At 48.6% G+C, this 15,792-nt stretch overlaps 1 protein-coding gene across 3 annotated transcripts in view; it reads right to left on the bottom strand.

Moving 5' to 3' along the window:
* The window catches only part of UBR2 (ubiquitin protein ligase E3 component n-recognin 2), a 1,248,744-nt gene that overhangs the window by 164,257 nt on the left and 1,068,695 nt on the right, over positions 1-15,792 (bottom strand). For all 3 annotated transcript variants that reach the window (XM_069233963.1, XM_069233965.1, XM_069233964.1), the window contains exon 41: positions 8,433-8,563. In XM_069233963.1, the coding sequence (XP_069090064.1) occupies positions 8,433-8,563 (131 nt within the window). The remainder of the gene's footprint in view (positions 1-8,432; positions 8,564-15,792) is intronic.

The following is a 15,792-nucleotide window of genomic DNA, read 5'->3' as shown; positions in this document are numbered from 1 at the left end:
CCACTTTGCACCCTCCTGGAAAAGCCTTAGATGCTCCCCAAAGCTACCCTTATCAGAGCTCTGGTTATCTAGAGCCACCTACACTATCACTAACGGTTGCCTGGATTCAGTACAAGGTGCCTCAGTTATAAGTGTACACCATATACTCAGCGTCCTACAGAAGCCCCAGACTGAAGCACCGCTGTCAGGATGTTGGTCCTGACTGCCAACGAAGGCAATCCCAGGCCCAGGACCTCAGCCGCTCTTCACACCACCAATGAGTAGGACACTTTCTCCTCCTCCTTAGCCACGGTACGGGGAGAAAGCATGCCAGTGTCGGGGAAAGTCTCCAGACCACTGGCCTCACTGAGGTCCATCCGAAAGCCCATGGTATCTTCTAGCAGGTATTTTAAACGGTCGAGTAGACCCCTCCTAATCCTCACCATACCCCAACCCATAAGATTAAGGGTCAGGATCTGACTTAGGAAGCAAGGTCCCTGTCAAAGTCTGAAGAACAAGTTACTTACCTTCGGTAACGAGGTATCTGGTAGAGACTATCTTGCTGCAGATTCCTTACCTTAGAATTCCCTGGCGTCCGCTTTGAATCCGGAATTTTTCTGTCGAGCAGTACCCTGCGCGCGCCGCCAGGTGCCGTTGTTCGGATCCGCATGCGTCGACCAGCTCTGCATGCGTCATCAGAGCAGTCTCTGACTTCACAGTTGTCTATATAGACACCGTCCCGGCACTCGTACGTCAGTTCTTTTTCCACAACTTTCCACACCAGAAGCACAGAGTCATGGAAGAAACAACAGTTATGGATTTTACTTCTTTATTTGACTGTTTGAAGTAAAAATTCTTACATGCCTTTAACAAAGGCAAAAATGCCAAAATGATATATATATATATATATATATACATAAATATATATATTTGTATAAAAATATCCGCAGAGCGGGGAGGCTTGGGTGGGTGTAAGGAATCTACAGCTAGATAGAGTCTGTACCAGATACCTCGTTACCGAAGGTAAGTAACTTGTTCATCGGATAGAGACTTCTAGCTGTAGCTTCCTTACCTTAGAATAGTTACCCAAGCTATAACCCATGGCGGTGGGTCTGAAGGAGATTTTTATACCAGGAAGTCTGCAAGACAGAATGGGCAAAATGCCCCTCTCTTCTCACCTGGCTATCCAGGCAGTAGTGTTTTGCAAACTTGTACAAGGAAGCCCACGTTGCAGCCTGACAGATGTCCACCACAGGTACACCACATGCTAACGCAGTGGTAGCAGCTTTCCCCCTAGTAGAGTGAGCTCTCAAGCCCTCAGGTGGCTGCTTCTTTGCCAAAGCGTAGCAGATCTTTATACAGAGAACGACCCAGTGCGAAATGGACCGTTTCTGTACTGCCCGACCCTTCTTTGTATCAACGTATCCCACAAAGAGTTGGTCATCCACCCGGAACTCTTTAGTGTGATCAAGATAGAACGATAACGCTCTTTTTGGGTCCAGCCAATGGAGACGCTCCTCTTCCTTAGAGGAATGCAGTGGTGCAAAGAAGGTGGGCAGGGTGATATTTTGAAAAGGGTCACCACCTTGGGGAGGAAAGAGGCACGAGTTCTGAGAACCACTTTTTCAGGAAAGATTGTGAGATACAGCTGTTTTGATGATAAAGCCTGTAGCTCACTCACTCTTCTGTTAGATGTAACTGCCACCAAAATGGCAGTCTTAATAGTGAGCAGCCGAAGAGGACAGTTATGTAAGGGCTCGAAGGGAGCACACATAAGGAAAGTAAAAACCAGATAAAGGTCCCACTGGGGCATAACAGAAGGCAAAGGCGGGAACAAATGCACAAGCCCTCTCAAAAATCTCTACTATAGGTGATTTAAACAAAGATGGTTGATCGGGCAACCGAAGAAAGTCCGATAAGGCTGCAAGATAGCCCTTGAGAGTCCCTAAGGAGGAACCCTGTTGGGCGAGCGATAGTATAAACAAGAGGATATTAGACAGAGAAGAAGAAAGAGGATCAATAGACCTCTCTGTACCATATGAAACAAAATGTTTCCAACGGCAGGCGTCAATCGACTTAGTAGAGGGACGTCTGGCTGCCAGAATGACATCACAGACCTCGGAAGGGAGGTCATAAACCATCAACTGTCACCGCTCAATCTCCACGCATGAAGGCGCAGAGTTGACAGGTTCGGGTGGAGAACCTTCCCCTGCTGCTGCGACAGAAGATCCTCCTGAAGAGGCAGCCTGATTGGAGGACCAATGCTAATTTTGAGAAGCTATGGATACCAAACTCTCCGTGCCCAATCCAGAGCCACTAGGATTACTTGGGCCCAGTCGTTCTTGATTTTCTTGAGAACACTGGGCAGAAGTGGTATAGGCGGAAAGGCCTACAGGAGGCCTGAACTCCACTCGCGACGAAAAGCGTCGCCTAGCGATAGCCCCCTTGGAAACTCGCAAAACTGCTGACATTGTGCGTTCTCTACGGGGGCGAACAGATCTAACCAAGGATCTCCCCACTGCTGAAAGAGTCCTTGCGTCACCTCTGGATGGAGACACCATTCGTGATCCTCTAAGCATTTTCGGCTGAGTTCGTCCGCCCTGGCGTTCAGAGAATCTGCCAGGTGTTGAACCACCAGGGTCATGCCCTGCTATGCCAGCCATGTCCAGAGACGTAAAGCCTCCTGATAAAGGGTCCACAACCCCAACCCCTCCCTGCTTGTTGCAGTACCACATTGCGGTAGTTTTGTCCGTGAACACCTGCACTACCTTCCCTTTCACAACAGGAAGAAATTCTTTTAATGCTAGACGGATCGCCGGAAGCTCCCGCAAGTTGATGTGGAGCCCAGATTCCGCCAGAGACCAGTGTCCTCTGATCTTCACCTCTCCAGATGGCTGCCCCATCCCAGAAGTGACACATCTGTCACTACTGTGAGATCTGGTTGGGGAAGGGAGAGGAATCTGCCTTTGACCCAATCGCAGTTCACTAACCACTACTGCAAATCCTTTGCAGTCCCCTCCAAGATCTGAACCACGTCGGTAAGATTTCCCTGATGCTGTGCCCATTGGAACTTCAGGTCCCACTGTAGAGCCCTGATGTGCCATCTGGCATGCTTGACCAATAGGATGCAGGAAGTCATGAGTCCCAACAGCCTCAGAGTCTGTCTCACCGAAATCCAGAATAGAGGCCAAAACATCGGTATCATAACCTGAATATCCCGGACCCGCTGTTCGGGAGGATAGGCCCGATACTGCACTGTGTCCATAACAGCTCCGATGAAAGTGAGCTTCTGAGAGGGAGTCAGGTGTGTCTTCGGCACATTTATAGTGAACCCCAGCGAATGCATCACGTCCGCCGTCGTCTGGAGGTGGGTGACAAGAGCCTGGAGCGTAGGAGCCTTCAGCAGCCAATCGTCTAGGTAGGGGAAGACTGAAATCCCTGACCTGCGCAGATGAGCTTCCACCACTGCCAACACCTTTGTGAACACCTGAGGTGCACTGGTGAGACCGAAAGGAAGCACGGTAAACTGAAAGTGCTCGTGGCCCACCTTGAACCGTAGGTAACGCCTGTGGGCTGGCAGGATAGGAATATGGAAATACGCATCCTGCAAATCTAATGCTACCATTCAGTCTCCTTGGTCTAGGGCAGACAAAACCTGAGCAAGAGTGAGCATCTTGAATTTATCCTTCTTGAGGAAGAGATTGACATCCCTTAAATCCAAGATAGGGCAAAGGTCTTTGTTCTTTTTGGGAATCAAAAAGTAGCTGGAGTAACAACCACTGCCTACTTCTGATATCGGGACTCTTTCTATGGCTCCCTTGGCCAAGACAGCCGTAACTTCCTCGCGGAGCAAAACCAGATGGTCCTCCATCAGCCATTCCTTTGTCGGAGGGATAGATGGAGGGAAAGACTGGAAGGGAAGGGAGTAGCCCTTCCGTATGATCTGCAGGACCCACTTGTCCGTTGCGATGGAAAGCAGTGAGGGAGATGAAAATGAATCCTCCCTCCAACTGGACGGACGTGATCCTGCAGAACCATACTATGAGGGCTTGTGCGAAGTGGGGGGGGGGTGGGGGAGGGGGAGGGGGCTGTGTGGAGGCCGACTTCTGGCCAGACCCTCTGGGTCTGATGGTACCACGACCACATCCTCTTCTGGGATGTTGTGAAGCCTGAGGATGGTGGCTAAACTGTGGTTGGCGTGGTACCACGCCCCTTCCGAAGCCTCGAAAGGGGCGAAAGACAGACTGCTGTCGTGCTGGCGCTGAAAGGCTCAAGGATCTGGCCGTAGCTCGAGAATCCTTGAACCTCTCAAGCGCGGAGTCTGCCTTTTCGCCAAAAAGGCGAGAGCCATCAAAGGGCATGTCCATCAAGCTTGACTGGACATCCCCTGAGAAACCAGTTGCACATAGCCAGGCGTGGCCACGTAGAGTCACTGACGATGAAATTGCTCTGCCCAGCGAGTCGGTCGTGTCTAAACCACACCTGATCATAAACTTGGCAGCATCTCTCCCATCCTTGACAGCCTTGAGAGTGTCCCGTACGCCATCCGGGACCTGGGGCAACACCTGTGCCACTGTATCCCATAAAGTATGGGAATAACGGACCTCAATGCCAGGCTGGTGGAAGAAAACATCTTCTTCCCAAGCTGGTCCAGCCTCTTGGATTCCCTATCCGGGGGGGTGGAAGGGAAGGCACCAAGGGAAGTAGAGGCTTGGACAACCAAGCTCTCAGGAGTGGGGTGTTGAGCCAGGAAACTAGGGTTGCTCGAGCGGGTCTATGGCGGCGGCCGACCGTCTTATTCACAGGAGCCCCTGTGCTGGGTTTGGACCATGTACCCAGAAGGATGTCTGTAAGAGCCTCATTGAAGGGCAACATCAGCTCTGATGTTGTCACCCCCGGTTGAAGCACTTCTGTCAGGATATTCGTCCTGACTGGCACCGTAGGCAAATCTAGGTCCAAGACCTCAGCTGCCCTAAGCACCACCATAGCAAATGAAGCACCCTCCTCCGTAGCCACATTAGGAGGAGAGAGCATACCAGCATCTGGAGACGTGTCCAGTCCACTGGCCTCCCCTAGATCCTCATACCAGTCCTGCTGCAAGCCACATTCTCAAGGGTCCTCAGACCCCTCCCATTCCTCTCCTGCATGTGGCTGATCTAAATAATGCTCAGACAATGATCTGGGCCGAATTGGCTCAGTCGAAGTCAACGTCATACCTCCGGCTCTGGATCATCCGGAATAAGGATGGGGCTACCACTGGTGGGCACCGGTGGCGGAATCCGAAGGGTCCCCTGCTGACCCTGCAGGCCCGAAGAGCCATCCAAGGGTGCAGCCTGCTAAAAAACGAGACGCATGGTCTCGTAAAATTCTTTAATCTGAGCGGGGGTCGATCCGGTCACCGGAAAAGGAGGAAGACGCAGAGTCGGACCTGGCGACGGCTCTGCGGAACCGCGCTCGGAAAATCGACGTTCCACAGATGCCTCGTCGGCCTCTGGGCGTGGCAAAGTCGAAGCCCTCTTGGACTTCTTCTTCTTCTTGTGCCTCTTACCTTGAGATGACCTCGAATGCGAGGAAGAGGACTTGGGGCTCCGGGAGCGGTGCCGCAACCTCTTCCTACAGCGGGACTGTGACCTCTGCGGAGTCGCGCCGACCGAGGACGTATTTTGGGCCGCAGGAAGATTGAGGGATCTCTCTCTCAAGGCCTTCGGCGCCATGGCCCGACAGTCAGAGCACGAGGTGGAGTCGTGGTCCTTCTCCAGACACCAAAGACAAACATGGTGCGGGTCCGTCACCGACTTGGTGCGATGACACACACCACACGGCTTGAACCCTGTCTTTCTCGAAGACATGACTTCAAACTGTCAAAAAAGCCTAGACAAACCGTCGAAGAAGGGTAGCTCTTTCCGGAACTGCACTTAACTGGGCAGAAGGAAAAGAACTGATGTACGCGTGCCGAGACGGCGTCTATATAGACAACCATGACTTCACAGACGGCTCCAACGACGCTGATGACGCACGCGGATCCGAACGACGCCACCCGACGGCGCGCACAGGGTACTGCTCAGCAGAAAAATTCCTGATTCGAAGCTGATGCCAGGGAATTCTACGGTAAGGAAGCTGCAGCTAGAAGTCTTTATCAGATATGGCGCTGCACGACGCTGGTCCGGCTCGGTGTCGGATTCAGCAATGAGGATGGGCTCGATATCACCCGTAGGCCCTGGTGGCATCAGAAGCGTTGATGTAGCAACGGGAGTCAGGGAAGATCAAGGTGGTACGACGACATAGGTTTCAATCCAGGAACAGCTGGCACGGTACCCGAGAGGGCCCCTGCCAAACCTGTACAGCCCAGGAGCACTTCAGCAGAGTCGGACTGCTAAAAAATTAAGTGCATGGCCTTAGACAACTCTCGGAGTCGGGCAGGGGCCGCTCCGGCTCCTGGAAACTCAGGGGAGGCATGGTGCAAAACCAGACGCAGGCTTCGAGGACAGAGGCCCGAAATAACAATGCTCCTTTTCCCTTTTCTCGTTGGCTGACGGAGGGAGTGAAGTCAAAGAACGCTTGTTCTTCTTCAACTTCATCCAGAATGATGCCTGGGGGAAATTTTGGGTAAGGAATAATCTGCAACTAGAAGTCTCCATCAGATAAACTCAGAAGAGAAGGAGCCTCTACGAAAGAGTCAGAAAAGATTTTGGAACGTTTATAGTGAATACCAATGATGTTAGGACCTAGGTTAGCGTGAATATCCTGAATTCTGGAATGTGGAGTGGGTTGTAAAGAAATGGGAAAGTGTAGCCTCGATGAACAACTTGAAGGAACACCTTGTCTGAGATGATGGCTCGCCACCCCCTGGAAGAAATTTCAGACCCTGCCTCCAACAAGGTGGCTGTATGCTCAAAAGGGTGCACTAAAGATGTTTTGGGGTCAGCAGATGATAGGTTAGGGTGGGGGAATTGGCTGTAGGATGCCCTAATGGCCCAAGCGTGATCTTTGTGAGCTGTGACTTTGGCAAATAAAAGTGTGAAAGTCCTGCAGGCCTGGCAGAAGTGTCTGGCATTGGTGAAACTAAAATCCCCTACCATAGCCAAGGAGGCAGTAAAATTGCTAGTGGAATTATCTGGTGGGAGCAGCCATACTCAAGGAATGTATGGCGGCCCTGCTTTTTCTGAAATCACTCTAGGGATGAATCACCTATGCCACTAAAATGTTGATAGCCAACGAATGGCATGTCCATTAAGGATGCCTGGAGATCCCCGGAAAAGCCTGTAGACATAATTCTGTCATCATGCCTAAGTACTACTCTTGTACCATCATCTAACCTAAACAGTCAGTTGTGTTCAAGCCAGAGCAAATTACAAATTTAGCTGTGTCACAGGTATCCATGATAGCTTGGGTCAGGTCCCCCCCTCAAGTAGAGTAAAATGGTTGGTAACACTTGGGCCATCATATTCTGTATAGCACAGGAATAGCAACCTTGAATAAAGTGGCCTTTACTGATCGCAGGGCAAGACACGAGGAAAAAAAGATGCACTAGCCAAATGTCTCTTTTCTCTTAATAAGTGGGATGGTGTTGTGTCGCCTGATGCTGGGCGGTGGACCAGGGAACCTGTCGACTGTGGTGTTTGTATGCTGCTCCGCTTGTCAATTCCTTAGTGGAATGTCGATGTAAAGCCGCACAACGTCATCTATTGGTGCACGAGAGTACTGCTTTAGAGTTTCCAGATCTACTTTGATGCAGATGAACATTCACAAGTTGAGGAATCTGTGGTTAGAAGTATTCATTATAACAATGCCATTTTCAGCGCCTCCTCGCACCAATGACCAGCATGTTGTTGGATATGAAGGATGACTTCAAATTTTCGAGATCTAGACTGAAGCCTTGTGCTTTGTAGTGCAATTAGGATATTAACTAGAGTGACTATCAATGAAGCATATTTCTTATCACATAATATAATGCACTGCGCATCTAAAACAACATTCCTAAAAGACAATTTTTCTTTTGTATATAGTCTCCTAAAACCAGTTGTGTAAGATGATTTAAAAATTAAAAATAGAGTTGTTTCAAAAAGGATTCTTAGGCACCACTAGATTGCCCCAATTGTGAGCCAAATACATGTATTTTTTCTCCTTCTTTGGAGTGCAATTATTACTACCACTGCTACTACTACTACTAATAATAATAATAGTAATAATACCATATCAAATGACAAGTTGTATTTTCTGATATTTAAACTTGTGAGCTGTTTCCTAACACCAGGTATTCCATTACATATTATGCAATGTCACACACCTTGCACTTGACGTTGGTTTATATAAAAAGTCCTTGATTAGTTTCATATCTTGAACACTAGCAATCAACACTTTTGAAGTATGAGGCTTTAAAAAATATATTCCAGAGTGTTGTATCTCATAATGTGAACTTACATCTCAATAGACAGGATAGAAATTCATATTACCTTGTATTTCTGGAGGTGCAGGAACCCCATTTAAATAATGGAAAAACAAAGCACAACACCTCAGAAAAGGCATAATGCCAGCTTTTATAGTCCGGCACAGATGCCAGCCAGATGACAACTCTTTCAAGGCACTAGAAAGATAAAAGGAGACAATAAAGTTAAACACATTCAGTAATGTTGGACATAAAAGACAAAATATTCTCTCAGAAGTTTCTATTTTCAATAGATACAGGTTGAGTCATGCAAGCACTTTTCACAATGTGCTGATGCCAGAAGGCACATTTTCCGAACCGTAGTGTCACTGATACTGACTGAACAGAAAGCCATTATGCATTAATGGGGCAGCAACATCTGGCCAGGTATGTATTTAGATATATCTGGCTACAGAGGGACTCAAACTATCAGAGGATTGCTGGGGGAATGTGGGTATGTGATAAAATTATCTGCAAGTGGAATACAGTATCCATAAGAAAGAACATTACCAAAGGTACAGAACTTTCTTGCAATAAACAATTTTCTTTGAATGATTCCCCTTTAATACTCAACAATTTGGAAAAAGGTGCCATGTTGTAACAAATATAAATACTATCTGCAAATTTAGTGCTGAACCTTCTAAACAAGTCTGATCATTTAATTCTACTCAATAATTATAATTATTCACCAAACCTAAACAGCTAACATAATGTGGCTGGTTTGCAAACCTCCTGTAACAGAAACTCTTATGAAAGTAGTAGTCACTGCTTTGCCCCACAAAGATTGCACAATGATCTGATCAGATGTGGTCTTTTTACTCCATAATACTCTATAACTTGAGCCAAATTTCAAAATGTTGTATATTGTCTGACACTCATGCCCAAGGGTAGACACTGTAGGAAGCTGGCTCTATTTAGTGCACTAAAATGAAGTACACTGCAGAGAGCCAAGTGGATCCCCAAAGGCTTACTTAACACGACTCCTTGATAAGCCTAACTGCTTGTCCACGCTACCAAAAAAAGAGCACTAGACCTATCCATTTCTGCCTCTCCAAGCCTTCGAGGATCCACTGGACTCACTTTGCAGCGTACTTCATTTTAGTGCACCATATAGAGAGACATCTTCCTACATTCATGGAGCAGCGGTGGGGTTTGCGACTTTCCATTTGCTGATACCACTTGGTCCATAAGTGACTACACAAGTAAATCCAAATATTGCCTTTAAATAAATAGATTTTTTTGAATTAGGTATTTTGCTAAATTCCTAAAAGTAATTGTTAGGGCCCTGGTCAGGTTACTGTAGCTTAAGAGCAAAACTTAAAAGCTTACTTCAGTTAGGACTGCAAAAACTTGTGTTAGGATTTTTTCTCTAGCTCAAAAAGGTCCCCACTTTAGTAAAATATAGAGTACCTCAGAGGATATGGTGGTGGAGCTCAACATCATCCCCTACCTTAAGCTTTATGACAAGTAGTAAAGCCCCCTCTGTAAATGGTACAATATAAAAACAGGCTCAAACCCTACCCGTGCAAGGCTCCAGGAGATACAGGCAGAATATGCCCAGACCCATCCTTCTGATGGCCCCACTGATCTTGAGGCTCAGGATCAGGACAACTCAGGCAAGGAGGAAGAAAGGGACATCTCCTCAACTTGAAACAGAGGTACATGTACCCCAGGTGTCTGGGATACTTTCCTCTAGTGAGGGTGGTTCATGTTCCTCAAGATCCAGGGATGCAATCTCTGAGGAAGATGCCCTCTTAGAGAGGCTAGCTAAGAGGTTGGACCTGGAACACAGGTTCTTAGCTATAAAGAGGGAAAGAGCAGACATGGGTTTAGCACCCATGAATGGTGGCAGCAATATCATAAATAGGGACAGAGTCAAGTTCTAGAGTAGAGTTCCCCAAACATGAGGAAGGTGATGACAAACCCAAGTGGTTCACAGCCTATGAGAGGGCCTGTGTTTCCAAAAACTTAAGGAGTGCTGGGGAGCTCTCCTTTGGTAACTGTTCTCAGGAAAGTGTAGGGCTAGACTCCTCACACTGAACGAGGCAGATGCATCCTCCTATGATCTCATGAAGGCTACCCTGATTGAGGGATTTGGGTGGACTCCTGAGGAGTACAGAATCAAATTCAGGGAGACTCGAAAAACCCGGAGTCAGTCCTGGATTGATTTTGTGGACTTCTCAGTAAAAATGCTGAGTGACTGGTTAAAAGGTAACAATGTGCATGATTATGAGGGGCTTTACAATCTAATGAAAAGAGAGCATATGCAGAGTAATTGTGTTCAATAACAGTTGCACCAGTGTAGGAAAGTACCCTCTTTTTGCCATGGTTACACCCACTTTTTGCCCGCTGTCAGTGTGTTTTCACTGTGTTCACTGGGATCCTGTAAACTAGGACCCCAGTGACTGTGCTCTCTCCCTCTTAATTTGGTCACTTAGGACTTATCACACCCCACAATTGGCATACTGGGGACCCCTTGTAAGCCCATAGTATAAGGCACTTAGGTATCCAAGGCATTGGGGCACCAGGGGATACCCATGGGCTGCAGCATGTGTTGGCCACCCATGGGAGACCATGCAAAATACGTCTGCAGGCCTGCCATTGCAGCCCGCGTGAAAAGGTGCATGCGGCCTTTCACTACAGGTCACTGCACCAGGTCACTGTAAGTCATCCCAATGGCAGGACCTCCTAGCCCAGAGGGCAGGCTGCAGGTACCTGTGTGTGAGGGCACCCCTGCATCAGAAGAGGTGCCTCTACGAACTCCAGCTCCATTTTCCTGGACTTCGTAACTGCGGGGAAGACATTTTACCCGTGTACTGGACACAGGCCACTACCTATGTCCAGGTACATAATGGTAACTCCGAACCTAGGCATGTTTGGTATCAATCATGTCAGAATCATACCCCAATACTGTTGCTAGTATTAGTTCTATGATTCCATGCACTCTGGGGCTCCTAAGCCTTTTGGGGTTTTCCGGGCAGCCAGCACTGCTGCCACCTCTCAGACAAATTTCTGCCCTCCTTCACCTGCTCAAGCAGAGGAACGCAGAACAAAGGATTTCCTTTGGGAGAGGGAGACAACACCCTCTCTATTTGGAAATAGATGTTACATGGCTTGGGAGGAGTAGCCTCCCCAAGCCACTGGTATGCTTTGAAGGGCACATCTGGTACCCTCCTTTCATAAACCGGTCTGCACCAGTCCAAGGACCCCATGTACCTCCTCTAGCACAAATCTGGACAATGGAAAGGAGAGTAACCACTCCCCTGTCCATCACCACCCTAGGGGTGGTGCCCATAGCTCCTGTAGGTGTCCACTGGATTTTGCCATCTTGAATCCAAAGTGGGCAGAAAACTCTGGGAGCATCTGAGTGGCTAGGTCAGACAGGTGACGTCACAGCCCCCTCCTGATACGTTATCACCCTGCTAGGTGACCAACCCCCCTTTTAGGGCTGTGTAGGGACTCCCTCTTGGGTGGGTCCTCAGATTCGACATGCAAGATTCCAGCAGGACTCCTCTGCAATATTTACTTTGACTTCTGGCCACTGGAACTGCAATTGGACTTCACAGGAACCTACAATCTGCAGCTCCAGAGATGACTTTGCTCTGCAACATTGTTTCTCCGGCTCCTTCCAGCAACTGGAACATTTTCCAGGCTCTTTCATCCTATGAGGATGGTAACTCTTCAGTCTGCACCAAGAAGCAATAAGGAATCTCTGTGAAAGAGTCACTCACCTGTATCCACAGGCACCAACTGCAACAACGACCGGCTGCGTGGATCCTCTCTCCTGCAACTCCGCGTGGATCCTGCAACACAGGTGGTGGTCTGGAGTGGTCCCCTCAGTCCTCTCTATCAGCTGTCCAACTTGGGAGGTGGTGAGTCTTTGCCTCTCCTTGCAGGACGGTACCTCTGTGCACGGTGACTCTTGCAGCTACTAAGGAATGTTGGCTCTTCTTCCAAGGGATCTTCAGGCCCCATGTAGCCCCGGCCTCCAGAACTCTTCTCTACAACGTGTAGTCTCTTACCTGCTGCTCCAGCGGCATGTGACTCCTCTCCAGTTGTGCTGAGTGGGCCCCACTGCGACTCCTGTGCCTGTTGCCTGTGAGTTGCCTGTGGGGGCTGAATCCACAACTTCTTGCTCTTCTGACTGCTGGGGGTCACCTGGGACTCCCCTCCTTGGGTTGCGTCCCCTCAGACCTTCCTGGTCCCCAGCAGCTCTGCAACTTCTCTCCTGCGACTCTTGACTTTGCCAAGGCTTGTTGGTGATTTTTCCACGCCACTGACTGCCTGCATCTTTCTTCCGACGTGGAACATCGACTGCATCACTCCTGGAACTCTTCCTCTGCTCCTGTGCTGAATAGCTGACTTCTGGTCCTCACCGTCAACTTGGTCCTGTATCTCCAGAAGGGTAGGTAGTGGCTTCTGCCCAACCGGACACTCCAACTGGACCTAGATTTGGTCTCCTTTATTTGCAATTCCTCCTCTGTCTGGATCCATCTTCTGTTTCTTCCAGTCTTGCTTGGGTCTTGCACAGTCCTTTTACAAAGATTGTCTGTGGGTTTGGGAAAAAAACTGTTACTTACCTCTTCTCTTCTGGTCGCTGGGGGCACTCTGGTACTTACCTTTTGGGGTCCCTAGTTCCTCCAGCTCCTATCTACTGATTCCACTTACCTGGGTGGGTGTCCATCATTCCCATTCTATTTTTTTATTATATGGTTTGGACTCCCCCAAGGATTACTATTGTCTATTGTTAGAGCACTGTTTTCTATTACTTTCTATGCTCATACCGGACAACTGAGGTGTACACAATACTGTGTTTACTCACCTTCCATTAGAGTATTGCCTATATAGTATTTTGGTATTTGGATCACTAAAATACAGTACCTTTATTTTTGTAACACTGTGTGGTTCTTTCATGTGTGTAAGTGCTGTGTGACTATAGGTGATATTGTATAAGCTTTGCATGTCTCCTAGATAAGCCTTGGCTTCTCATCCACAGCTACCTCTAGAGAGCCTGGCTTCCTAGACACTGACTACATGTCACTAACAGGGGATACCTGGACCTGGTATAAGGTGATAACACCCTAGGTGCTTGCCACACCAGGCCAGCTTCCTACAATTTAAAGCTGCACAGTTGTTTTCCTAATTGGCAAACCTTTAGCTACCACAATAAGCCCCTAGCAAATGGCACCCCTGTTATCTAGGGCATAGGGCACTAAAGGAAGGTCCCCGATGGCTGCAGCATGAACTGTTTCCCGTTAGAACCCCCTCACTAATTGCACACAGTGCTGCTTTCACAGGTTGTGTCTTGGTGAAAACCCAAAGTAAAAACACGACATGGCACACAACCTGTGTGCCCTGCTCCCTTAGCACTGCATGCAATATATAGGTCACCCCTCTAGCAGGCCTTTCACCCCTAAAGGCAGGGTGCAGTATATTACATGTAAGTGCAGCCATGCATGATCAGATATGCCCCTACCATGTCTTTGTTGATTCTCAGACATAGTAAGTGAACAGGGAAGCCAGTTTAAGTACATGCGCTGGACACTGGTCATTACGAGTTCCACAACTACATAATGGCTTTACTGACAATAGTGATGTTTGGTATCAAATACCTCGTGTTAATAAACCCTCACTGAAACCAGTGATGGATTTATTATTACGTGCACTTAGATGGCACCTTAGAGGTGCCCCCCCTGAAAACCTACCAACTCCGATTTTGGACACTGGTCAAAACCAGTACAGCTACCTTAAGACAGAATTCTGGCCCCCTGAGGTGAGAGCCAATGCTCTCAAGGGCTCAGAACAAAGGCCTTCTCTGGGCAGAGGTGTGACATCCTCTCCCAGGCAGGATGGACATTCCAGGATGGGGTGCTTAAAAAGCCTTGCCACCTTTGAAATGCAACCCAGTCCTCTCCAAATAGTGGAGGAGGCCGACCACCCAGTTCCTGACCCCACTTTTGGTGGCAGGACTGGCGGGAAAATTAGGGGGAGTGCCCACTTCATGCCAGTCCAACCCCTAGAGTGAACAAGCTGAAGTGGACACTACTTTTTACATTTCTCCATCTTTCATGGAAGGAATTAGGCCAATAGGGTTAGGGCTATGCCCATTTCCCAAAGGAAGTGGTCATTGGAAGAGTGTAGTCACCCTAAAGGTGAGTAGCCTACCGGCTAGCACCTGACACTCCCTGTAATGCCCCTAAATTCAGTATTAAGGTGGCACCCCAACCCCTGAATCAGATTTTTGTCGATCTAAGAAGAGCTGGACACCAAAAAGTGTCACCAGCAGAGAAAACTGAAGATATCCACTGACTTAGTCCCAGCCCTACCAGCCTGTCTGCAACCTTCAAAGAACCTGCACAAAAAGGTGCCTTGTCCTGCAGCCCAGCAACCTTCAAAGCCTTGGGAAGACTGCCTGACTTAAAAACAAAAAAGAACAAGAATTTCTGTGGAGAGCGGGCCTGCCAAACGAAACCAAAAGAAGAAGTCTGCCAGAGGAACCGCAAAACCGCTGCCTGGAACCACCTCTGTGCCCAACACCCGTGGACTGAGTCCAAGTGGCTCACTAGGCCCCTGAAGGTTCCCAAGGGCTTCTGACCGGGAATCCACTGTGGGCTAATTGTTGCCGAAATCCAAAGCAATTCCTGCAGCCTAAATCCAAGACCTCATCTGACAGCGACCTGTCTGGTAAGCTGTTTCCGACGCCAAGACACACCCCTGCATCTGGAGACCCTGGGCCTTGGGGAGCTAGACCGTCTGTGAAGACTGACCTCTCCTGACCTGAGCCTGCAGTCCATTTCTGAAAGTCATCCCCTCCTATGAATAACAATGGGCTGGTCCAACACTGTGTTGGCTCTCTGCACCTGGCAGCCCCTGTGCAGCTGAGTGTATGAGTGTGGTGCTGCCTTGTGACCTCCCCCCGCCTGTACTTACCTCAACTCCACAAGATCGACCCTTGACCCCGCTTAACTCACCTCCAAGCAGTGCTTCAGTGGATACCCGTCTCCAATGAATAGCATTGGGTGCCCGACGCTACGTTGGCACTCTGCACCTGACAACCTGTGTGTCGCTGAGGGGGTACATTTGGTGCTGCCTTGTGCCCCCCAAGTGCTTGTACTTATCTGGAGGAAGCATGTTTTCACCCCTCCCCGTCTCCGTTGATTAACATTGGGCACAGACTCAGACTTTGACCTCTGCACCCAGCCGCCCATGATCCTGTGGGTACACTCTTGGAACTAACCTGAATCTTGCCCAGTGCTAGTCTAAAACTCTGAAGACTTGGATTGTATGCCGTGTACTTACCTGTAAAACTGCATCATTGTTTTCCTCCCATAGGATAACAATGAATACTCTGAAAATTGCACTGTCGATTTTTGAAACAGCAAAATATT

The sequence above is a fragment of the Pleurodeles waltl genome, chromosome 5 (assembly GCF_031143425.1).
Source record: "Pleurodeles waltl isolate 20211129_DDA chromosome 5, aPleWal1.hap1.20221129, whole genome shotgun sequence".
In the NCBI taxonomy this organism is placed as follows: Eukaryota; Metazoa; Chordata; class Amphibia; order Caudata; family Salamandridae; genus Pleurodeles; species Pleurodeles waltl.
This window is presented reverse-complemented; position numbering and strand designations above follow the sequence as displayed.